The sequence below is a fragment of the Eulemur rufifrons genome, chromosome 7 (genome assembly GCF_041146395.1).
Source record: "Eulemur rufifrons isolate Redbay chromosome 7, OSU_ERuf_1, whole genome shotgun sequence".
NCBI lineage: Eukaryota > Metazoa > Chordata > Mammalia > Primates > Lemuridae > Eulemur > Eulemur rufifrons.
Window position 1 is genome coordinate 106,555,378 of NC_090989.1, and position 27,476 is coordinate 106,582,853.

The following is a 27,476-nucleotide window of genomic DNA, read 5'->3' on the forward strand; positions in this document are numbered from 1 at the left end:
TAAAAACAAAATATACTTCCCTTGGTTAGAAAGGAAACAAGTGGAGAATTTCAGATTGGAATTTCCTGGGCATAGCAATTATAAAGTGGTTCATAACTTGCATAAGTTTGGCCAGATTTTTGTCTCTCTGTTTCTAAACATAGTCAATGCATACTGAATATAGAGTTTGATGGCTGAATCATTTCCAGATATGCTGACTTGCTGGGTAATCTTTTTCTCTGGAAAAAGAGTCACATTTTGTATAAACAGCCTCTGTCATACCCTGCTTTCTGATTGGCTCTGGCATGATTCCTTTCTAGAACAGTGAAGTCATTATGAATCATTGTCAGCACAATGGGGCAGTGTTTCTGAGACAATATCCACGCACCCACAGCCGTTGCTTTGGGCATTAGGACACTATATCATAGACCATCACTTGGTGGTCATTTCTTCCATGCTTAGATAGGGCTCTCACACTGTTAGGGAAGATGTAGATGTACCTTCCTAGAGAGCTTTCCTTTCTCACTCTGCTCCCATCGCTACCTCCAAGTCTTCTCCAAAAGTCTTATTATCAGTCCTTCATTTCCACTGAGAGAAAGGCTAGATTTAAAGTTGTAAATCCTCAGCTGCTGTTGGTACAATCTCTAGTGCTAGAAGTACTAGATTACCAATCATGTCTCTGCCCCTGGCAGCTTTGTGAGGACCATCCAATTTATCATCCCAAATAGATTTTACTCCCTCACTAAAGAGGGTATCGGTGATCTGAGGGTGACACCCGCTTAACAGAGCATTTGCCTTCTTTGGATGAACCCTGGCCAGCAACAAGTGATTAAATCATATTGTCATAGCTAGTGAGCCTTGTAACACTATCCTGCCCAGGTTAAGACAGTGAGATATGAGTGAGAAGTGGGAGTGTTGCTACCAGGCCACTCTTGAAAAGGCCCTCCAAACACATACTCTTAACTTTATCCATGTAGCCCACTTCACTGATAAAAGGTCTAGTTTATGAGTAGGGATTGAGCTTTTAGTGATGGACTAGCAAATGCCAGAGTTTCCTTTTTCTAGTTTTTTACTTTTGAAAATACAATCCCACTCTTAAGACTTCTGAGCCAGCATCAGTGTGTGATGTGTAATGCTTACTGAAATCAGCAGAATTCAAATAGAGATGTTTTGATTAAGACACAGGTTCTGAACGCTCACGAAATATTAGAGTCACCTGGGGAACTTTTAAAAGGAAAATAGATTAATTGAATCAGAATTTCTGAATTAAAAAATCTCACCAGGTGGCTCTCCACCAAGGTTAACAAACACTGATTTAGGGTTTACAATACTTGCTTTGCTCTAGGCTTCTCTCAAGGTGTTAGCATTACCCCTTTCTCTCCCACAGCTGCCATGGGCATCTGCCAACAAATGGGAGGGAGCTTACTGCTAACCAAGTGCTCACAAGTCAAATCAATGAGGATCTGGGTGTAATCTTAAACACCCAGTTCAGCATTAAACACTAGCTGAACTCCCAAAGCATCTTTACTTCTCTAAATCTTCTGAAAGGAGGCCAACAGATAACGACATTTCCCATGATGAGAAACTGCATCTACTGTATAATTAACAGAGGCATAGGCACAGTAGGATTAATACCACTTAGGGGACATTTTCAATTTGGCCTCTCTGAGACAGTCTAATGCTCTAAGAATTCAGTTTTTCCTCCCCAAGTCTTCCCAAATGCAATCATATTATCTAAATATTCCAACACCTTTAAATGCCACCCTACATTAGTCACTGGTAGGTAGATGGTATCTGGAGAAATCTTAATCCATTGTTTCAGACTGGAAAAAAATTCTTCTGGAAAAATGAATACTAAATTCTTCTCACCTCCTTTAGTCTCATAATAGCCATTCTTTAAATCTAACAGTAACAACCACTGTCTCTACTACAAAGCCCAGGGCATACTAACAACTAGGTATTTTAAATTTTTCTAGACTTTTCAAAACTCATTTGGACTCTAAAGTTCAGATCTGTGATGGTTACAAGGTCTTTAATGTGGTCTTTTTAACTATACTCCTTAAAGGGTCAAGTGTCTCATAATTGTGTTCAGTATTATTTTCCCTTCAACAATCTAGCCCACTTTTAGAAGTTATAATATCCATGTCACATATCTTCCCTATATTGTCTGCTTATATTGCATGATTCTAAAGAGTCACTGATGTCAAAATTGTCTAAACTCAGCTTTTGGTATGCTCCCGTCTGAAACCACTCACTGAAACATGTTGGAAATCACATCTGTCGGCCTCCACAATCAAGTGAATAATTATGGTCATATTCAGTTATTAGAAAAACGTCACAGAAAATTCTAGTTCAAAGCCTTTTCTGCTTTACAACTATATTTTTATTCCTCTTCTGCTTTCAAATTCCTCTAATGTCAGATTGTAAATGGAAGGGATTAGAAGAAGGAAGCAAAAATCTTTCTATTTATTTCATCTTGCTGTAGCCCCTGGTCCCTGATGTCTTGCAGGGCCACAAATATGAATTCTTTAGAGGTGTTATCCTTTGGAGGATAATTTATAAATGACAGAAATGTGGCCGGGCGCGGTGGCTCACGCCTGTAATCCTAGCACTCTGGGAGGCCGAGGTGGGCGGATCGTTTGAGCTCAGGAGTTCGAGACCAGCCTGAGCAAGAGCGAGACCCCACCTCTACTAAAAATAGAAAGAAATTATATGGACAGCTAAAAATATATATACAAAAAATTAGCCGGGCATGGTGGCGCATGCCTGTAGTCCCAGCTACTCGGGAGGCTGAGGCAGGAGGATCGCTTGAGCCCAGGAGTTTGAGGTTGCTGTGAGCTAGGCTGATGCCATGGCACTCACTCTAGCCTGGGCAACAGAGCGAGACTCTGTCTCAAAAAAAAAAAAAAAAAAAAGAAATGTAATGCTCACTGGAGGCTGGGAAGATCAAAGTCAAAATTCTGTGTCTGGTGAGGGCCCATTCCTCGCAGAGGAGTTCCCTTGTTGCAGCTCACATGGTGGAAGGGCCTGGCGGCTCCCCCAATCTTCCTTTATAAGCGCACTAATATCATCCTAATCATCTCCTAAAGGCTCTATCTCTTAATGCTATCACTTTGGGTATTAGGTTACAATAGATGAGTTTTGGGGTGACATTAATATCCAGACCATAGCATGTAGTTCTTGCTTATTTAGGGTGAGTAGGGCAGAGTGGAAAGGGATGATTTAATGTCCACGATAGCTTCAAAATCTAATTCTCCAAGGTATAAACATCCAAGGTAGGAGAGAAGAACTCAAAAAAATACATAAGGGGATTAGATCTTTAATAAGATCTGCTTATTGTAAATTCTTTACTGGCCTTATTAACTCATCTAATAAGTAAAATTATAAACATATGAATTCAATTTTTTACAGTGATAAAAAATGAAATGGAAAATGCAGGTTTCTTATAGTGGTTAACATTTGCATAGTCAGTTACAAAAATCATTCTGCTACTAAAAGAAGGAATTTTATTTCAGGTGTTAAAAATCAATAAATAGTGAAAGAAAGGGACCCTATACTCTTTTAACAAATTATCTGTGTACCGTAGCCTTTGTAGCAGTCAGCTCACCCAAGGATCACACAAACTATGGGCCATGGTAGGACTTGAGGTCACTGTGATTTTTCAGTAGTGAAATTTAGAGTATGTATTAATTTTTTTCCTTTCCTGAAGGGATATTGCTTTTAATTTGTTTATAAGCTTAGGAGTTGTGATGAGGCTATCTGGCCATTTAGCAGAAAAACATATTCCCATTTTCTGGGAAAATGTTCCATAGGAAAGAGATGGACATTTGACCCTTATTTAAGCATTAGAGATTTTAAGAATAATGCAGATGTCTTATTTAGTAATGTGAAGAAAAGTTGGGGAAACTATTAATAACGCTTTTGAGTATCTCCAAATGCCTGACACTCTGCTTTCCTTTTCTCATTGTGTGATAAACTCTGAAGGAGATGACCATTGTTTCTGTCTCTTACACTTTCAGGTTGCTGCCCTGATCTCCACCATCAAGTAAGTGACTTTCATCCTCTACAGCAGGAGTCCCCAGCCTATGGTGAGTTGTATAATTATTTCATTATGTATTACAACGTAATAATAATAGAAATAAAGTGCACAATAAATGTAACGTGCCTGAATCATTCTAAAACCATCCTCCCACCTCCCGGTCCATGGAAGAATTGTCTTCCATGAAAACAGTTTCTGGTGCCAAAAAGATTGGGGATTGCTGCTTTATAGGAAGGGCAAATGCTGCTGAGAAAGAGGAAATAAATTGAGTTCTTGAAGAAATATGTTAGAACTCATATGAGCCAGACATTTCGAAAGCCAAGCTTTATAAGAGCCAAACTTTTTGAGATCACAACAGATTTTGGAGCTACAAAAGGCTAAGCCTCTGGAGACTGCTGAACATGGAGTCTCGAGGACAAATCGGGGGGGAAAACGCATGCTGAGATAAGAGTATTTTCCCACACAAATGAAGATGGGGTTTAAAAAGTGGTGGGAAGAGTATTATTAGAAGAGAAGGGGCCAGTGTGTAGAAGATGACTACAGTCAAAGCAGAGTATAGAGGGAAAGTTGAGTTGATTCATCAACCCCAAATAACCACTAACTTAAAAAAAAAAAAAAACCCAGAAAGGAAAGAAAAGTAAATGATCCCACTCTTTCTGCAAAATCCAGCCCAGGCTAAGCATCCTGGGGTTTGGGTAAGGTAGAGAAGGGTTTGGGGTCCAGCAATGGGAAGAAAGAGAGCCTTTTACACAAATACACAGTGACCTCCAGTGGAATGAGGTAGGAAACCTTTCAATTATCCACAAATTCTAGTTTGTCTTGGGCATGTTTTGGAGAAATGGGTTCTGAACAAAGGTAATAGTTTCCAAACTCTAAGAAAGAGCTAAAAATGAATTAAAGTATATTCTTTAAAGAGGAATACAAGGAAAAATGTAATGGGATAAATTTGGGGGATGATATCTGAAGTTTCCCACCATCTTTCTACAATGTCTAGATACCAATCATGGAGTGTGGGCAAGAATAGCCTCAGGAAAGGAGTAGATAGAGTTGAAAAAATATGTCAATTTGTTCATACATATGGTTAAAAAATCCTCATGGTACAAACAAGAATAATGAAAGCTAAGGTTTACTAGAACAAGAGCCAGAGTTATGAGAAATAAAAGATATTTAAGAAACAAATTTCTCAGCTTTGAGTTTAGCAACCACACAAGGAGGAACACAGTGATTTAAGGACAGTATAATCAGTCAAAAGAGAAGTTCAACCGAGACAAGGGGGAGGAGCCTCACACTACACAGGGCTAAACCTTCTCACACTACACAGGGCTAAACCTTTAAGGTTTGTGTGTGCCTGAGAATGGGAACTTTCAGCCTCCCTCCCCACCTCCATCGATCCCAGAACTCTGTGCAAAAAATGGAGCAGAAAAGAATCGGCACCACTAGGATGGTATAAACTACATACTCTGTCAGGGTGGCCAGGCTCACAAAAAACAGCTACTGCCCATGTAGAAACAGGTAGAAAGTTGAATAAAAATATTAAAACATCTGTGAGGAAAATTTAGGTATGAAATTTTCACATGTAAAAAACAATACAGAGAACAAAAAGACATTGGTGTGCCTTCTTACCAAAATTTATCAAAAAATTAAAATTTCCCTTATTTTCACTAGATTTTTAAAAAATAAATATAAGTAACTCAACTATATCCCTACTTTACACCATTTTACTCCTCTCCTAAAAACAGACAGTGTTTGCCTTAGCACCGATGTGAATTCTAAGACCACAGGGCAAAGAAAAGAGACCTGAGCTCAGGAGCCAGGCTGTGGAGCCCGGGCCTTTGCCTGGGCCTGGATCTGGGTCTGGGTCTTGGGCTAGGCTTGGGGCTGGGGCTAGGGCTGGGGCTGGAGCTGGGGCTGGGGCTGAGGCATGGTCTAGGCCTCAGCCTGATTCTGGGTTTGGGGCTGGGTTTGGGGCTGGGCTGGAGGTTACGGCTGGGTGAGCTTGGGGCTGGAACTGGGGCTGGGGCTGGAGTTGGGACTTGGGCTGAGCTGGGCCTGGGGCTGTCAGTTTCTTCCTGTAAGAGAAAGTCAGGGCTGCTGCTGAGCCACAGAGGCCTGCTCTGGGTCACGTCAGCAGATATCAGGAATCACATCTACACTTGAGCTGAAGAGGTCACTGAACTTAGTGACTCAGTTCTCCCCAGCAAAGTCATGAACCCCTTTCAGATACAGACTTCCTTTTAAATTCAGAAATCTTGATATCTGAATTAAAATGAATTTATCAACAGAAGAGCAAAGTGAAGGTATAGCTTTAGTTTTGGCAGTGCAGAGAATCTTAACAATTACTTTACATTCAGAAAATATTTAGGTTTTTAGTTTTTTAGACTCATAAAACATTTAGTTGTTTATATCTTATAAGTTTTAAAGTAATAATTCATATTTTAACTAAAAATTGGCTTTGGTTGTTACTGATTTTATATTTGGAATTGAGTGATTATTATCCTAACTTTTATTTCTAAAAGTTTGTGGACCTATGATTTTATAAAAGTAGGTCATACTCTATGGTTATCTCTGTTGGAAACTGTGTAACGTTCCTTGAGAACAACTCTTTCAATTCTAGCTCGGCCTTTCACTTGGCTTTGAATGTGTCCGTTAGCTCTCAGAACCCCAGTTTTGGTATATTAGCATTGCCTTGTGGGGCTGTGAGCAGTCTGTCACTGTCCTTAGCTGTGAGCGAATGAGAACAGTGTATGGGACAGAGAAGCCATTCTTTGAATACCATTCCCTTCATAGGCCAAGGTGCCACCGCCCTCCAGGTTTCACCATCAGGATTGTTCTCCTAGGGGGCACGGGCTACTTTCAGTAACTCAGCTTTCTGAGTTGAGCAGAAGTGGTTATGAATAATTTAGAGATTGCAGTTCTGGCAAGAGAAAATAACCTCAATGAAGTTTCTATGATGTGTCTGGCACTTGAGACACATTTTCTCACTTAAAATGATCTCCCAACGTGCATTATTTTCTCTATTTAATTTAACATATGAGGGATGTGAGTCTGAGAGAGATTTAATGACTTGCTCAGGGCTGTGTAGGTTGACCTGAAAGAGCCAGGGTTTGGCGCTCATGCCCTCTGACCCTCCGATAGGATGCTGTCTGACCTCTTCCAGTTCTCTGGTTGCTGTGATGCTTACATAGGTGACAGTCGGTTGCTCTCACCAAGTGCCTGTCTTCTGGTTTCTGACCCTTGCTGGCTTTCTCTGACTCTCGGCTGTCCTTCCACATTGTGACTTGGCTCCTCCTACCTTGACGCTGTGCCCCGTGTCTGTGGCTCACTGTTAACCGTTCTCTTGATATGGAGCTTTATTTTGAACTTATGGAATAATACAGAAATTAAGATATATGATATATAAGCTAAGAAAAGCAAATATGGCTTTCTTTATTTTCACAAGGAGGGTGTGTGTGTGTGTGTGTGTGTGTATTACTCAAGATAAATTACAAATCCTGAGGCAATTTCTTATCCTCGTGTAGCATATATGCTGCTGCCTCCGCCAGTCTGTTTGGTTTTAAAAGAATGCAAATTAATTTTAATATTGGAGTAAGATATTTCCAAGGAAGGAAAATCTATTGTTAAAATGTACATAATTCGAATTTTATTTGAATTTCACTTTGAATAGCATTGCCTGTGACATCACTTCATCTAGTAGCACAGATGGCAGACATATATTTATATATCCACATTTTTAAATATTCCTTATCAGTTTCATTCCTAACCTTTGGCACTGTCAATTGAGACAATTTTCATTACTGAGACTCTAAGATATGACTCAGATATAAAAATGACCTGTTCGGTTGTTCTGAGTAAACAAGTCCAGGAAATTCAGGGTCATGAGAAAGTCATTAGTAATGACCTTGAGGAGTTAATGTAGCAAAGAGAATCAGGAAGAAAGATATTGCAACAACAGGTCATTATACCGTTTTTTGGTAAAAGATAAGTATTAAAAGGCAAAACAGAAAGCTTCACTAGTGCCATTCCTTATCAATGTACTTAGCATGGCTGACATAGTGGTAAAGGTTGTCCCAGCCTCTGTGGGACTGTGCATTTATGCAGAGTCATCAACACCTTGACCTTTGGAATTACACAAGGAAAGAACTGGGAACTCTACTTTCTTTTACTATTTTTCATTAAATGCAACTGCTGGACAGGAAACCTTTAAATTAATTTGATTAATCTTTGGTTATTAAAAGCAAAGTGCTAAAGAATGATGAAAAGGAAAAATGACTCAAGGGATTTAATAAATATTATCAGTTCTTATGGAGGTAGCAGTGAAAAGGAATCTTACAGTTAGAGCTAGATTTATATGTAATAAATTGTCTAAATGCTAACCTGCTATAAATTCTATGGCGTAGAGAAGATAAAATAAGAAATTAACTTCTGTCTATAATCTCACACCGTCTTTGTTCTCCCTTCAGGTTAGAGTAATTTTTGGTACAAAGTTGCTAAAAGGAGAAACAGGGCAAGATAGTGTGAGTGAGCCCATAAATTAGTGTCACCCCTCAAATCCATGTGTGCTAATATGCTTGGGGGCTGCCAGAGTTCACACTCCCACTATTTTTCTCCTTCATTTACTAACTCTGTAACCTCTGGAAGGATATTTACCATTAATGTGCCTTGATATCCTCATCTGTAAAATGAAGATAAAAATGCCTACCTCATGAATTTGTTGGGAGGCTACAAAGATTTAATATATGTGATGCTATTACAACCATAAGATAATGCAAATAGTAAGCACTCAATAAATGTTAGCCGATATTCCATCTGTATAATTTTAAATAGTGTAAATGACAATGGCAATTTGAATAGAAGATCAATGACCATTTGATCAGAAATGAGAGTTGTTTTTTTTTAAATAATGGTCCAAACTGACCTCAGGTGCATGAAGGTTAGGATTAGTGTATGTACAGCCCTCTGCTATGCTTGCAGCAATACCTGAAGTCATAGAATCTCCAAGTAGGAGGGAATTTAGAAGTCTTCCAGGCCAGCCTAAGATTTATGCCCTCTTTACAGTACCTCCAACAACACAGGAAATAGCCAATGATGGGGAGCACATTACCTTTCAAAGTAGCCCATCCAGTTTTCAGACAGACACAAGGATACAGTGTTTGTTATTGTCCAAAGCTGAGCATCACCTCAATTCCCTTCTACCACTGGACAAGTCCTGACCTGTAAAGCAACACAGACTAAATCTAATTATTCTTCTTCACAAAAATATTTCAAATATTTTTTAAATGGTATCTTAGTTCAGGCTGCTATAATAATATAACATAGACTAGATGGCTTATAAACAAGAGAAATGTATTTCTTACAGTTCTGGAGGTTGGGAAGTCCATGATCAAGGTGCTGGCAGATTCAGTGTCTGGTGAGAGCCTGATTCTTGGTTTATAGATGTCCATTTTCTTGCCATATCCTCACGTGATGGAAAGGATGAGAGAGCTCTCTGGGACCTCTTTTATAAAGGCACTGTTTCCATTTATGAAGATTCTACCCTTGTGACCTAGTCACCCCCTAAATGTCCCACACCCTAATACCGTCACATTGGGGTTTAGGTTTCAACATTTGAATTCTGAGAGGACATAAACATTCAGTTTATAGCAATAGCATCCATACTTGCCTTTATTTCAGATATGTGAGGCTGAGTTTCTCTTTCCTTGAAGCCATATTCTTTTAGCTGTTGCTTTTATAGGAGTAATGTAGAGACCTAGAGAGAGCCTGGCCTTTAGAATCAGATTGAGTAGATGTCAAACTCCCATGTGCTTAACTTGTACTATTTATTAGATCTCTCACAAATGGCACAGGCTTATATTCTCCTGAGGGTGCATGTTTACTAATTCTCATAAAGGCATTATATGAGCTTCAGAAACCTTTCCTATGTCCCATTCAAGATTTTTTTCACACTCTAATTCTCTGTTTGTTTCTTTGACTTTTTGATTCTTTTCACTTGTTTGTTTCTTTTTCATCACAGCCTCCCAGCTCTCAGCATGGTTCCTAAGCCTTGAATAGATATTAGATAAATAAATGCTCATGAGTGCTTATTTGATAAAAGAATAGATGGTCCAGGTAAGAGATGATGAAGGACTGAAGTACAGAATTTGTTGAGGAAGATAATGAGTTCAGTTTTGAAAACATGAATTTATCTTCATGTAGGGATGCCCAGAATGGCAGGTGAAAACCTGTGTGGGTGACATGGAAATAAGTTCAAACTCAAGAGATGAGATATAAATCAATGGATGAGAATGAAATTTTCTGATGGAAAAAGAAAATGGGGCTGAGAATGCCAATATTTGAGAGGTGCCTAGAATAAGGATGACAGAGTTTGCAGAGCAGTCAGAGAAAGAGGACAGGACAAAGTATGTAAAATTAATTATTTAATAGATTATTAATTTTCTGCCTTTGCTTAAGCTTTCCTAAAAAATCCCCTTTGGGACGAATTCTGGTTTGAGAACTCTCCAATAGCTTTGTGTTTGCTACATTGCAAGCTGGACAGCCTTACATATGTTTGCTGCTTTTCTATTAATACTGCCAGAGAGAAACTACTGATCATCTCATCTGAAAATGCACACTGACACAGAGCTGCTCCCTCATTGAATTTGCCTGCACATGCCCATGTTCCAGGCATGTGCCTGTTATACCTTAGCTCTTGTCTCTGTTGCTCTGCTCCCCACATGCCAGCCCTCAGCAGGATTAGTATCACCTCCAAATCATTCCCTAACATAATGGGCCAAAATTATGACCTTTTTTTCATGTACTTTAGCAACCTTGGCACATCTGTATTTTTGCTCTGACCACTTTATTTATGCCTGTTTACATGTTTGCTTTCCCTAAAAGACCATGAGCTAATTGAAAGCAGGAAGCATTTGTTATTCATAGCTTAACCAACAGCAACATTTCTGGCAAACAGTGGACATCCCAAGAATATTTGTTTAATAAGTAGATTTGTTATAATAGTGGCAAGCTGCCACACAATCACATGATTCTACCTGTTTATACAATATGATTTTTATTTTTATTTTGAATGTGCTTAAAACCCATGGCACATCTCAGGAGTTTATTCCATCCCACTAATCCCTGGTAGAGACAAAATTTAATGAGCAAATGTGACATAGGAACTTAAGGATTGCATGATTAATGTAGTAAGATTTACATTCTTTTAAAATATACTAAATATGTATATGTTTCTCTCTATAGAAAGTGCTGTGGTTGCAGTGTGTCTCCCAAATTTCATGTACTGGGAACGTAATACTTAAATCCATATGTTGATTGGAGATGAGTTTTTTGGGAAGTCATCAGCATAGGACTTCCATGATGGGACTAGTGACTTTATGCATAAAGGAAGAGGGACCTGAGCTGACATAAATGCTCTTGCCCTCTCGCCATGTGATGCCCTCTGCCATGTTATGGTGGAACAAGAAAACCCTCATCAGATACCAGCACCATGCTCTTGGACTTCTCAGCCTCCAGAATCATGAGCTAGTCTTTATAAATTACTCTGTCTTGGGTATTCAGTTACAACAACAGAAAATGGACTAAGGCAATAGCAAATTTTTATTTGTATGTCAGGATTTTTCCAGATCCATCAATTTGGGAACACAAATGGAATCATAGAATACCAGTGCTTTTTCTTACTTATGCTCTACCTCCTCAGCATGTGTAAAATCCTACTCTGGTGTGTATTTAGGTAAGGCCACTGGGAAGTGACTTATTTATGTTCACAAATATGCTCATGCTTCCTTATCTTCTGTTCCAGGTTCATTATCATAACATTTTCCTGTGGTTGCTAAACACAGGAGTTCTGACTAGCCACTTTGCTTCTGATGGCTACTTCTACTTTGATCTGGCATCACACTCATGGGCACTATCATCATTGCCAATGAATATTATATATACTATTTGAGTTTCAAAATAGCTTGACGTCCTGAGTTAAGGCGTGGGAGAATCTTTCTTCTTCTTTTTTACCTTGCACTATTTAAGGTTTGGGGTGTTTGGGGGGGATTGTTGCTCACAAAGCTATGCTACTTGTATTCCAATATTTTATAAAGCTTTTACTGAAACAACTCTTCTTGAATTAACTTACATCCACTCTTATCTACAGAACCCATATATGAATCTTGGGGTCTTGGACCAAAAGAAAAGCCCAAGTGACTCACATTGTACTGCACTCAGAATTGCCCATCTCCTTTCAGAGGTAGCAAACCTGTGGCCTTCTAGATCCTTAAGGGTGGCCTTTTGACTGAATTCAAATTTTAAAGAACAAATTCTTTTATTAAAAGGGGTGCAGCAGAGAAAGATGAAGCTTTTCTCGCCTGCTTTGGTGCTTAAAAAAGAACAAACTTGAAATCGGAAGGCCGCAGGTTCCCCACCCCTGGAAGGCCTTATCCCTAGACAAGATATGGCTTAATTTGCCTACTTGACTATGGTTTTGACTGTGATGAATTCTCCCATAGAAAGCCCTTCATAGACACAGACCACATGCTGCTCTGTCCCACAATTCACCCAACACAAATATTTATCTCAGCTATGGACACAATGAATACTGAATTGAAGTAATAATCTCTGTGTGCACATGTAAGTCTTATAGGATATGCCAATTTTCTAACACAAAACAATATCTATTATTTAGTTTTTACCCATTAAAAAAATCGCAAGGAGTGTGTACAATGTCAACTGAGATGTCAGCTCTTTCAGCATCTGCTGCTAAGTCTAATAATGAAGTCCCTCATTCTTTTATGCTATGATAATAATTTTAAAGTTTACCACAAATGAAATTGAATGAAGAAAGCTACCTTTTCAGGAGGAAAATAATTAAAATTCTCTCCTTTGCATCAGTCTTTTCTCATTAAAAATAATACTTTACATGGTTTGTAAACAGCTTTCTTATTTATATCTCTGTGGATATAAATAAGGCTTCATTCACTTGGACTTCATTTCAAAAGAGATTGTCATGGAGAGTTCATGTTTTCTTGGAGTCAGACAGATCTAGGGTTCTCAGGCTACTCAGACACTTGCCTCTAGCACTCCTTTACTAAATCTTGGAGAACCTGTTTACTCATCAGTTCATTGTTTTCTTTATGTGAACTATATGTATACACCCATGTAGCATTATATATTTCAAGTATTGTTCTACATAGATTTAAATGTGACATTAAAAGTATAGTAATTTGCTATCATTAGGAATCAGGTCAAATCATTATCTTCACAGCTAGATTAATAAATCTAGCAAATTTTGTATTTGAGTACACTGTTATTCTCAATAGAAAGTTACCAAAGAGCAAATTTCCTGATAAAATATTCTCCATATTATTAGCATTTAGACAAAATATGACCTCAGCCATGACTCATTGACTGTATCTGAGAATCTCATTATAACATATAGCATTCTGTGTCATAGGACTTACTATATTATAAGCATTATATGCCTGGGCATTATTTAGAGAAATTTCTATTCTGAAACATTGCATATATCAAGTATATTGTATGTTGTGAAAATATTATCCATGCATTCCATATCATATGACAAAGTTCAAGATTATAAAAGAATTCAATACACTGCACATGTAAACAGAATGTAACTGTAACTGAAGAGCCTATCCTGACACTCATTCGCAAATCATCCTGGAATTGTCTTCCTCAGAACTGTGTTATAAGATGTCACTGGCATCAAATCATATGACAAACTATAAAATAAACATCCTTAAACAGGATCTAAAAATGACCCTACAGTGTATCAACTTTTATGCAGTTGTGGTCCCTATCCCTTGAGCAAGCCATTAAATTCCCCGTGCCTTGGTTTCTTCATCTGTAAACTTCATAGGGTTTGGTGAGAGTTGAGTGAGTTAAAATATATAGAGTGCTAGAGCAACAGAACCTGACACATTTTAAATTTTACCTAAGGGCATTATTGTTATTTGTGTTGAATATTTAGGATGGGATTTTGTGCCTAAATGCTGACAGATCATATTTCTTTTCTTCTAAGGCTCTGACAAATAGAGTATTCTCACAAGAATCTGTAGCAAATGGAGATCAAAACACCTGCAAGTTGATGTGAACTCAAGACGACCATGGAGTTTTCCCACTAATTTGAACATATGGATCTGGTCAGAGATACAACAAATGGGTCATCCTCTACATTGGCATAAGGACATAAAGAAGAATCTCTTTCACATGATGGTAGGCAGGTCTGAGGGAAAAAAATTATATTTCTATTTATTTTTATATAAATTCACATTTGCAAATGTGCATGTATATAAAATATGAATATATGTGCATTTAATATGGTGTATAGCATACACGATGTATAATACATACGTATATGGGTTATTTTATATCCTGACATATTCAGTACTTGTAGTTAATAGCTCTTATTTCTAATTTGCTGACTGAATATGTGATGTGCTGATGACACTTGACAGAAGAGAGGCACTGGAAAGGAGAGGAAATTATGCTGTGCTCAAAGTTGCCACCTTAGCAGTGAATACACATACACACACACACACACACACACACATGCATATTTTGTGGGAGTAGCCTAAACACTTGGATTCTCATCACTCTTATGTTTTGTCTAGGAAGCATTATTCCGCTGCTTTTCTTGCCTGCCTATAACAATAGACAAAAAAATTTAAATATTTCTCATAGAAAAATGAGAAGATCTGTGAGGTGGAGAAATTTTAACTCCCTTAGGATTTGAGGTAAGAATTTCTTTTACAGGTACCTCTACATTTCTTGAAAAAAAAAAAATCCCTGGTAAGATCACTGGGGTAAGCAAATATGTTTGATATTATGGTCTTAAAGTGGGGTTAGATTAATCTTCTTGAGGCAAGAAGTGGAGACCTAGGCTGAGGAAGAGGTGAGAGCCATCAAGGCAGGACCATGGACAGTGAATGATGTTTGTCTTCAGTAAAATTATTGTGTTTTTCTTAACCACCTTTTTTTTGGAAACTCATTGCAGAGGCTGGGTTTAAAATCAAAACTGGTACAAGGGAAAAGAGGGACAGCGTGAATAAATGCAGAAACTAGAGAGGAAAGATAGGCAAGATGAAGTAAGCCCTTAAGATTTTTAGAAATTCTGAGTGAAAATTTAAGCTAGTATAGGATATAGAGTTACATTATCCAGTGAAACTTATTTACTTCTAAGGGGGAAAGAGCTTCTCTATCTGGTAATGGCTTAGTAAGTCCTATTAAACCACATTTCCTGCAAATAACATCTTTAAACTCTATCAACATAAAAAGAAAACTCCACAACTATGTGAAAACTCTATGCGAATCAACCAACCCCAAAAAAGACCCAGATTTGGAACTAGCAGATATGGATTTCAAGCATTCATTAAAGCCATGCCCAAAACTATAGAGAAAATATAAGAAGCAGTGCAATAGAAACTGGCACATGTACTTGTGTATATATACTCTATTCTTCATATAAAATAATGTTACTTATTAAAGTAGTAATGACAGAAAACAGTGTGCTTATGTACAAGCAAAAGGAACATTGAATTCAGTTTGTTTTATAAGGCATTCATTCATAATAAACAATAATTTAAAAAGTCTCTTACTAGGTGCTATGAAGACAATAAAAAATTAAGTATAGTTTTCAACTCGCAGACCTTGGAGTGTGACTTGAATCTAAACAACTGTGGTATATGGTCAAAAATAATGTATTTCATAAAAATAGCAGTAAAAAATAGTCTGAAACCCCATTGACAGAAAGCTGCACTTTCAGATTTGGAGGGGAGAGCATATAAAGGAAAGTTTTAAGAAGGAGTGACAGATGAGATGGACATTAATAGGTGTTTAGAATTTTTATATGACTGGTGGAACTGATCTAAGCATCCAGGTGTACAAAGTGAAGAAATTTCTGAATATAATGAAATGAAGCAGTGATCTTTGGCAGTAGAATAGGATTTGTGGCAACAGTGAAGGGAGATAACATAAAAGGAGTAGGTGGGTTCAGGTTGCAGATGCTTGATTAAATAGTTTAGACATCATTCTGAAGACACTAGGGAACCAATTAAAAGACAAGATACAAAGGCCCAATAATTGTTTCCTTTAAAAACCACAAACCAACAAGGATTTCCACTGTTTATTGTTTGCGATGCTTACAATTACCTAGTACCAAAGGCAAATGAAATAGCTCTTATAATTTTAGCGCAGGCCCCTTTAGTTTGTTAAGGATTAAGTCACCTCATGAAAGATTTCAGCAAGAAAGAATTAAGAAATGTGCTATAAAATTTCTTTACCTTTTAGTTACAAGGCATGTGTAAGAGTTTATGCTTTGACAAACTATTTCACCACACTATTAGAAAGTCTACCCCTGCCACTTCTTGGAATGGGGGTGAGGGACAAAATTTAATTTCATCTTTACAAATTAAAACTCACTCTTAAAATAGAAATCAAAGTTAAATTGTATACTGCTAAGTTTGTAGAAGAAAATACTTTCTTCCTAAAGCCTTTTCTATGGCTCTTTCTGATATGAAAATTCAGAAGTTCTGTTTTCAGTTTATTATTAGGCAGTTATAAAATTATATTGAAATTTTAAAAATATTAATAATAAAGGTGAGGCATAACAGAAAATATCTTAAAGCTTAGTACTATGTAAGAAAAGAAATACTTTGTGAGCAACACATTCTTATAATAATTCAGTTGCTTAGAGTCTAGTGATAGTAACTGGGCATATTTTGGGAGTTTGGAATATCTATATAATACCCCTAGAGTATCTCAGAACAGGAAGGACAATGGAATTTTATGCCTCTATATTCATAATGCTTATTTTATCCTTCACATTACCCACTCCTTACAGCTAATGACATCAAGGAAAAGAACATAGACATGTGGCCATGGACACATTTTGTTACATATCAGTGAATTATTATGTGATACTTGTTTGACTTTAAAAAGCTAATGCAATATCCATTTTTTCTCCTACATTTGTTTTATGGCATGGAATGGTGGGACTCACAGACCTTCCCAGGATAATCTAGATTGAAAATGTCTCTTGTATTTTCATAATTTCATAAAGGGTGTTTTGTATAGAACATTTCCTGCAGTGGTCTTATGTAATGTTCCATGCAAACTAGGCTTACTCCAGATGTGAGTTTCTCTCTCTATTATAAAGCCATCCTTGTAAATTATTCCAGTGCTTACCAAAAAAAAAAAAAAAAAAAACAGGGAAGAGGTTGGAGAAAACTGTGACTTTCTCTCCAAATGTGAAAACTGGCTGGGCACCATGGCTCACGCCTGTAATCCTAGCACTCTGGGAGGCAGAGGTGGGTGGATCGTTTGAGCTCAGGAGTTTGAGACCAGCCTGAGCAAGAGCGAGAACCCGTCTCTACTAAAAATAGAAAGAAATTAGCTGGACAACTAAAAATATATAGAAAAATATATATTTTTTCTATATATATATATATTTAGAAAAAATATATATTTTTCTAAAAATATATATAGAAAAAATATATATTTTTTCTATATATGCCGGCTGGGCATGGTGGCGCATGCCTGTACTCCCAGCTACTCAGGAGGCTGAGGCAGAAAGATTGCTTGAGCCCAGGAGTTTGAGGTTGTTGTGAGCTAGGCTGATGCCACGGCACTCTAGCCTGGGCAACAGAGCGAGACTCTGTCTCAAAAAGCAAAAGTGAAAACTAAACCAGTGAATCTATTATAATTTCACTTCCTCTTATTTGGTGGTTTTATAATTTTAATATATGTTAAAGTTCACTATTTAATCAAGAGCACCAAGGCTAATGAACTTTAATATATTTCCATGAACTGATGGTCAAATTGTGATAATAAAATGCCAGCTGGAAAAATCATCAGAAAGACAATGTATTCACTTTTGTTTTGTTTTGCTTTGGGTTTCCTGATAGGCACTTTGTGTTCTATGACTCTCAAATTTTTGCAAATATTCTTGGTATATCTCTCTAATGTTTTAATAAAATCATTTACACATAAATTCTCTGACAGACAAACTCAAATGTGTTGTCTCTCTTTGTTGAATTATCTCTTTAGGTTCTTTTTAAGTTAAATTAAGATTATTTCCACTACAAACCATGCAACAAAAAAAGACTGATGAATCACAAGTTGACTCCAATTCATGATCCAATTCATGATATAAACAAATATCACATAGGTATCCTTGAACTCATTATATTGCTTTCTTACTCATTGTTACTGTTTATTTTAAATTTGCTCAAGAGCACAACCTCTAAAAATAATATTTACCAGCGTGTGTTTCATCTTCTGCCATTCAATTCTCACATAAAGTTTTAGGACCGTATGAGTAAGAATAACATCAAGAATGCTGTCAAAATATTTTTTTTTTTTTTTACGTTTTAGGACCGTATGAGTAAGAATAACATCAAGAATGCTGTCAAAATAATTTTTTTTTTTTTACAATCTGACCACTGATTAAATGCAGATAATTTGCTGCTATCTTCTATTCTTTTTGCACTGATTGAGAAGGTCTTGTAAAACCTAGGACTTACAGACCAAATGTTAAGTAGTGCTAGTTCAATTCCTTTCAATTCTTAGGTGAAGAAACCAATACATTCTCCTTATCCCATTCTTTTCACATACTCTGAGTACAACTTGTCATAAATCAGGGTCAGATCTGTGACACTCTCTGATTTGTGTTTAAGGATGAAAGCAAATTCTAACAGGCTTGGAGTGGCATTTCTTAAACAACTGTTTCATAAGCATCTCCCTTTTCTCTGAATACAAATGTGAGTTCACAAGCTCATCTGAAGGATGGAAGGGATTTGAAGTGGTACCGCAGTTTATTCACCACCATCTCCCTGAAGTGATCTCCCATAAGAAAGTAGAAGACAGGGTTGATGACGCTGTTCAGAAAGGCGAAAGGCCGAGTCACGATGTATAGGGAGCTGATGATGACCTCAGCGCACCGGTACTGCTTCCAGCTCCCCAGGCGGGAGGCGATCCTCACGTTCCGCATGATGTGGTAGGGTGTAAAAAGCACAGAGAAGATCACCACTGCCGTGATGACTAAGTTGAGAGGCTTTTCAAGGGGCACTGCAGTAGCAATCTGCCTGTTCCTCTGCTTTAGGAAGAGAGCAATCTTGTAATAAAAGAAGCACATCACAAAAAGAGGTATGAGGAATCCCAACAAGGTTAGACATATGCTGTAAATGAGGCTGTCTTTGGGGTCCCCAGAACTTGCAAAATCATTACAGGTTTTGTCACTGCCAGTTATAATAGGGTTTATAATAGGAACTATGGGCAGTAGCTCTAAGGTTACTACAACCCAAATGGCCAAAGAGATTAAAATAGCAAACTCTTTCTTTTGCAGAAGGTGTTCTCGGAAAGGATACTTTAAGAGCATGTATCGATCTATGCTGATAAAAGTGAGGAAGAGAATGCTGGTGTAGAGGTTGGCATGAAGCATATATCGGTTGCTTATGCATAACACATCTCCGTAGATCCAGTTTCTATTGGCATAACTACTCATCAGTATGGGAAGGGTACATAAAAAAGCTAAGTCAGAGATGGAGAGGTTAAAGAGATAGATGTTACTGCTGTTCCAATTCTTCAGACAGAAGAGGTAGCCAAAAACAACAGCGGTATTCCCGAGGATTCCCACAATGAATTCAATCCCATAAAAAATGGAAAGGTAGTACTTTTCCAGGGCATCCTCTGCTGCCAGCCAGTTTTTGCAAGTTTCATTCCATGCCTAGAGAAAAGAGAGGAAATATAATGATGAAACTAGACTGTGACAAGGGCAAAACTGTGCAGAACATGATAATTTTTAAAAAACACTTGAAAGGTGACTTATGGAGACTAGGTTATAGTAGTAAGGAATGCATGCATACATATATACACACATATTCATATACATACATACACATACACATATGTGTCATTAATATATTATTTTAATATATTATTTCAGCAACTATTTACTGAGTATCTTTCAACTATGCGCTGAATAAGTTTCAGGCACCAGGGAATAACAGCGGTGAGTAAAACAAAGTTTCTAATCTCTGACAATCTATACTTTCTTGAGAAGAATCAGGAAATAAACAAATGATGTCATGTAATGATACATGCTATGAATAAAGATGAGGAAGAGTAAAAATGTCAGAGAGCTTTGGGATGGAGGGTGCCAGTGAGCTACTTTTTTTGTGTACATGAGAAGGGAGATGTTTTTCTATGAAATGACATTTAAACAGAGACCTCAATGAAGAGAGCCAAAGAGTCATCTGTATCTAGAGGAACAGTGTTCCAGACATAAGGAAGAGCACATGCAAAGGCTCTCAGGTGGACACACATGTAAAGGGCTTAAGAAACAGCCAAGAGGCCAAGGGAAAGTGTGATAAATAAGTGAAAAGGAGATTTGAATTCACTGTTGGTCTCAAGAACCTACCATGGTCTTTAGTATATCGTGGCTGTTCAACAAATTCTGCTGAGTTAAATTGAATTGAACCATAGCCTAGAAGAGCAAATAGGGATTTTTAAAATTCCAATCTTGTTATTGTATTGGCTTTTATTTATTTCCATATTGTCAAAAAATTTTGCTTATCCTATTAAATTTGCAAAATACAACTCCAGTTTTAAAGCATAATTTTAAAAAATTGAAAATCTTAGTAATAATAACAGTGGTCACTATTAATTGAAACTTTATTGTGTACCAGTCACTGTGGTCACCAATTTACAAGGATTATCTCATTTAATAATCATAGTGCATAATGAGGTGGGGATTGTTGTTATTTTCACCAACACATGATATCACTGAGGCTTTGGAACTTAAATACCTTGCTGTCTTGGTTCGTCCCTGCTGCTATATCTAAATGCCCTAGACGAGGTAATCTGTAAATAGCAGAGATTTATTTCTCACATTGTTTAGGCTGGGAAGTCCAAGATCAAGGTGCCAGCAGATTAGGTGTCTGGTGAGGAGTCACCCTCTGCATCAAAGGTGACGTCTCTTGCCACGTTCCCACAGCAATGACAGAAGGTATAAGACAGCTCCCTTTAACCATTTTTATGAGGTTACTAATCCCTTCCCAACAGACCCCATCTCATAATACTATTAGGTTCTAATAATACATTTTGAGGGGACACCAATATTCAGACTTGCTGAGGTCATATATCTATCGAGTAAAAGACCTTTATTATAATACCTTCTAACACTGGGCCATGAAAATAAGCAATTTGACTCATTCAAACCTCGAATGTCTTGCTAACTTGCCATTTCCTCTCTTGTAGTGAAGCCAGACTGTAATTGGATAGAGTATTTTAAGAACATGAATTATCTGAAAAATATATTGGATTGTCCTTGTTAAATATTGAATCTCATTTATTTCTAGAGAAGGAAAACCAAAGTAGAAAATAAAATTTTCTAAAAATGTCTTTGTCAAATAGGTTTCTGAGTGTTAGTTGCAATCAAATGATTCTTTCCACATAGCATTTTGGTAAATAGAGCAAAATAAGAATAAATATACCTGAACTGCTTTTTCCGGGAAGCATGCAAAATTCAGTAGAATTAGCTATAATGAAGGCATCTGGAAAACTCATGTACTTTTTTCAAATTCAAGTGGTTTATTTCAGTTAATATCACTGGTATTTTGAGAGTGTGTTATTTATGAAAATAACTCATGGAATTATAGATATGATAAGTTCTATATTTTGATAAGTTATTTTTAATCACTTACTTTAAAGCATCCTAAATTCCTCTGAGCCTCTCAAGACTTTCCGTGGTAACCAGTCACTAAGTCCAACTCTAGATGAAGCTGGATGGGAACTTCCTCGGGCAGCAGACATGTACGTGACTGCCGCTGAAGCCAAGCAGACGGGTTTCACTCCATCTTTGAGGTTACTTGATTCTACTGCTCTCTCACATCGCCAGCAATTTATTACATTTCTCCTTTCATATTTTCTTCTAATCTCTTCAAACTTTTTCCACTTACTCTGCCCTACTTACCATTAGCAAATGGCTTTGCCCCTTAGTTTGTTGAGATAAAAATCATTCGGGGTCTTAATCCAGATCCAACTTGTTCCCCAATCTTCAATATTCCTACACTACCATTTTCTCCTCTATTCTGTCTCTTCAGCGTTCTTCTCCAAATCAACTACATCATCTTTATCAGCCAATTAAACATTCTCATTTTTGTCAGTCTTAAAAATAAGGAGCAAACATAAACAACTCTCTGGTTTCACATGTTCCTTTCCTCCTTGTAGCTTGATTTCTGAAAAGAGCTGTCTCACTAAGTGTTTTGATTTCTTGACACTCCTTTCCCTTTCCAATCTCCTCCAATTTGGCTTCAGACCCACCACTCCACCAAAATGGCCTCCACCAACATGCTCAATCCAGTGATTATTTTTCTCTAGTCTTCTTATCAACTTCTGGGTTGCTTTTCATACCATGACTTTTGGAAGCACTTTTCCTTTGCTTTCTGTGACATGAAAATATCCTAGTTTCCCTTCTTTCTCCCTAGCTATTCTTTGCAGGCTCTTTTGAGGCCTAAACTTTCTTGGCTCAAGCATTAAATGTTGGGTTCCTCAAGTCTGACTTCTGGGCTTCTTTCTCTAGATCCTGCCTATATGAGCTCATCCATCTTCTAGATTTCCAGCCCAGCCTGGACCTGTCTTAAAAGCTCTAGTTGTTTATACTTATTACCATTGATTGCTTTCTCATAAGCATCTCTGCCTTCAGAAATTCTGTACTAAACTCTCCAACTTCCTTACCAAATCCTGCAGCACATACACCTGTCTCAGTGAATGATTCTGCCATCTACCCAGGTGCTCACCTCAGAAATATAAGCAATATTCTTGAAGTCATCTAAAACTTAACTCCAATAATGAATAAACTATCAAGTCTTGTTGAGTATAATGTCTGGATATTTCTCAAATACATCACTACTTCTTTATAACCCTCATTCCTATTCTAGTATAGGCTATTCTCATCTCTATCTTGGACTATATCATATTATCTCCTCACATCCTCTCTGGTCCTCATTCAATCCATCTTTGCCACTACAGCTACACAGTCTTGAAAAACAACTCAAAATCTTATCATATTATCCTTGATCAAAACATTTAAATCTCTTTCCACTGTCCAAGGAATAAAGTCTTAAATCCTTAATGGGAGCATCAAGGCCTGTATGATCTGGCCTCCATACTCCACTTGAACCTGGCTTGGCATTACTTTCCTCCTTGCTCGTCTTCCTGTTCTTCGAATGCACAGAGGGTCTTCCTAATGTGCACCCCCCTTTGTCTGAATTTCTTTCCACTGCCATTTTTCTCCTGTGACACTGGCCCACCACAAATGTTGTCTTATATCTATACTTATTTCAGGCCTCAGTTCAAGTGCAGGTTTTCCAAGATAAGCTCTCTGATCCAGTCTAAACTAAGTCCTCTATTTATGCTCTCATTGTACACTGCACTTCTTAGCATTTCTTACAACGTTGTCTTATTTATTGTTTATCTTCAACATCTGGCACAATGACTAGCAGATAGTAGGTGGTCTGTAAATGCTTGTTGAATAGAGATGAATATAAACACTTGACTATTTACAAAGCATTTTTATAAATATTTTTTCCAAGCTCATTGCTCTAGCTCACTTTAAATGCTGACACCATATATAATATGATAGGTACTCAAAACTTAAATTGTACCAGTGGTTGCTGTGCTATAGAAACACATTTGTAAATGGCAAAATTTAATATCTATCTTATAGGATCAATTTTAAAATTAAGGCATTTAATTAAGAAATTACACCTGAATTACACCTGAAATTATTAAGCAAAAGAAGTCTGGAAAGACATGCACCAAAGTGTTAATAGTTTTATCCCCAGTGATGAGATTTCAGATAGTTTTTATTGTGTCCTTCCTCCTTTTGTTCTACCTGAATTTTCTCTTTTTCCCTCAAATAGGCATGTATTTGATGATATTAGAATTTTTAAATTTATAGAAATAAAGCAGACAGGTCAATGGACTTATTGAAAAATCAACAGACTATTTTTTAGATCAATGGTCAATTTTCACTCTTATCCCTCACTGTATTCTTAGTAGCTTTCAAGTCCATGCTTTCTGGAAGCAGTCTCTTCCTGTCTTCTACAACACAGCAGTGTCCTTGTTTCTCCTTTTCTCAATTTGCAGAATCATTGTGGCCTAATTTTTCCTTGCCCAATTTTTAAATGTTGAAGCTCCTCAGGGCTCAGTTCTGAACTCTTTTGTTATTTGAGGGGGTACTCAAAAAGCTGGTACACAAACTCAAATGAAAATTAAGGTTTGGAAAGTTTCTTTGAGACAAGAAATTTGTTTCATTTTTGAATTACCTTTTTTTCCTGTTATAGCATTTATCTTTTTGCCTAGTAGGTACTGACTTACATCAGTAGCTTATGTAGTGTATGCGCAGCAGAAAGGTATGACTGCCATGGAAAGAAAATATAACTATGAAGAAGACTTGTGCAACTATAAGCCAGATTTCCTATGACTTCCACTCAGGCAAGTTAGGAACCACATGAAAATCATGAAGAATTCTTCTGCTTTACATTAGTACAGTGGGTTGAAGATCGAGGGAGTAGTGGGGACAGAGAATACTAGGGCTGGAATAAGAAAAATGAATGACTAAATAGTTTCCTTTTTGTCCTGCTTCTCATAGAGTGGTTTCTTCATTCTTCTTTTTTTAATTTTTTTTTAAATACATGTACAAAATTAATGTAAATTATGTAACACTCAGAAAATGCAAATAGGCAATAATAAAAAATAAAAATTGTAAACCAATCACTCCTAATATTTGGGTATCCTTCTATACTTTAATATTTATTTGAATTTATAATTACAGAAATGAGATTATGCTTTTTATGATGTTTTATAATCTGCTTCATTGATACATTTGTTGCATTCTTAAATTTTTTTCTAAGTCTATAATACTAATAAATTATGGTTTTATAAAGGTAAGTTGTTCAATATTTGTAGGTAAATTTAAGTTCACCAGGACCTATAATTTTGAGCATTTATTATTTCCCAAGTTGGATGATATTTGGAGTTGAGTGTGCTTTTAGTATCACCATCACAATTCTACAAATGGATAAAGTAAGCTCTTCCTTTAAGCAAAACTCCCAATTGAAGATAAAATTCCCTTATGAAAAATTAATATTTTTTCTTCTGCTTTCTAGTGGTTATGTTCTTAATTTTTAGGAAATGGAAGTAGTGATAAATAGATTATCACTGATATAGATGAATTATTTTTAACAGGTGGGTTTTTTAAAAAAGATATTGGCAATTAAAGTGAAATCATTAATTCCCAGTCCAAAAATATATATAAACTTATTAGAGTTAATAAGCTAGAAGCAATATCTCATTTACTTACATAAGTAGATTATTAGTACTCATTTTTAATTTGAAAATAATGTTTCTTTAACATTAAATATATTCAGCTTTTTAAAAATGTACATTTATGAAACTTCAAAGTTTAAAAATATGTATTTGATAGTTTCTTAGCTTTTAAATTGTTTTTTCTTATAATCATTACAATTAAACAAAGGACATTTGTGAATTTATTGTGAATTTATTGTGCATTTATTTTTAACTGCAACTTTAAGGAAAATTTACATAGCAATATGAGGATTTTTTTAACAAATTGCTTTCTTCATTACTAAACAATTTAAATAAAAATGTATATTCATACAGAAAAGATAAGATATTGATGACTTTATTTTTATATATTCTATAAATTACACCAGAAACTAAGGTATTAAAAAGTAATAATATATCAAATTGTGTGTTTGTTAATTTCTTTAAAAATATATCACAAATTATGGAAAGCTCTAAAAGTTACAATCGCAATGGTTTCTGCAATTTTCCATTTCCCTAAGTGAATTATATTCTTGAATAATGTCATTTTTACACACATAAATGCTAAATTTAATTTTTAGACAGCTTAAAATTCCCTCTAATGCATTACTTTCTAAATATGAAAATATTAATATTATGTATGATATATTTTCAAATGATTTAGGAACTTTATTTTCCATAAGTATTTATATTGATTTAAGTAAATCCAATTACTATTGTTGTTAAAATGTAAGTTACTGAGACTTTAGAAAATATGAGAAACCTCTTTAAGTAAAATGAATATAGTAGCTGGCAATTAAAACAAGACATTTAATTTCGTTAAAAAAATGCAGAAGTAAAAATAATGACTTCCTTTTAGTTTCTTTTGCTACATCTACTTATAAATAATTCATTTAAACATTACTTAAAACCTTAATTGCTCACAGGCCACTTTTAAAAAAAGCTCCCAACAGAAGTCTGGCATTACTTCATATACCTAAGAGACACAAGTTGTATGCAGCTTACCATTGTGTTGGAAGACCTGATCTCTTGACAGAAACACTGCCAGCAACTGGATACAGCTTCTGACCTAGCGCTGTTGCACAAGACATGGTTAGTTCAGCCTGATTTGCATATCATGCAGCCAAGATTAATAATTCAAAAGTCCAAGAATAATTTATTCAGTAAAACCACGAAGTCAGAGATTTCATGCAGGGGAAGTTCTGTGAAGCAGAGACACAAAACAAATGACTCATTTCACAGAAAACACATTTAACAAATAGATTTTGAAACAACTACTGTTGGAATTATTTTATCTACTACTAAAACAACAGAGAAGCATTCGTTATTTTTATATTTATATACATACTTAGACAATAAGAAATAGCGAACACTGTTTATGTTGGTTATACAGTTGCCTCTGCTTTTTCTTCATTTTTTCAAATTCATAATTTTTGGTGCATTCTCTGTTGGGCATTTAATAACCAAATTGCTGTTTTCAACAATTTTGAGGGAACTAGAAAACTGAAATTTTGGAGGGAAATCTGGATATATGTTCTGTCAGTGTACTGGAAAAATGATACTAGAGCTTCAGGTTCTATCCATTTTATTTTCTGTGATGAAAATCAAGAGACACGTAAAAAATATATCATGTGGATAAGGATTAGAGATAGACGTGCTCTCTAAGTAAGATAGATGACAATTTGTATATCCGAGTCGATGCTCTGAATAGCACCTGGAAGTATATTATCACAATTTCAGACAGGAAGCACACCTGGCTTTTTCTGAGGATTATATTCAACTTATACTCAAGTAAACACTCAGTCTGTTTGATGTGAAGCGTAGGGATTATGCTAAGAAAGTCCCTAATTGTGCAGGCAGTAGTAATTCAATTTGAATGCTGTGTAAGTTGACTGTTGAGTTGGCAATGACAGGCAGAAGCAGCCCCAAAAGCTCTGTTACAGTCATCCTCCTAGCCATGCATGTCCCCTTTTTCAATATCAAAGAGCCTACAACTCAGGAACTTCAAAATATGTACCTATACACATACACTTACATATACACATATGTATGCATGTATATTATATACTTAAAAATATATACATGTATAAAATATAAATATACGTATATATAA

The 27,476-nt window shown here is 36.3% G+C and overlaps 1 protein-coding gene across 1 annotated transcript; it reads right to left on the reverse strand.

Annotated features, from left to right (window-relative positions):
- Positions 1 to 18,728: 18,728 nt before the first annotated feature.
- SUCNR1 (succinate receptor 1) lies at positions 18,729 to 26,405 on the reverse strand. The gene is given in 2 exon segments (XM_069472004.1): positions 18,729 to 19,739; positions 26,369 to 26,405. Coding segments are annotated over 2 exon segments (1,014 nt in total). The 5' UTR covers positions 26,372 to 26,405.
- Between the last annotated feature and the right edge of the window lie 1,071 nt (positions 26,406 to 27,476).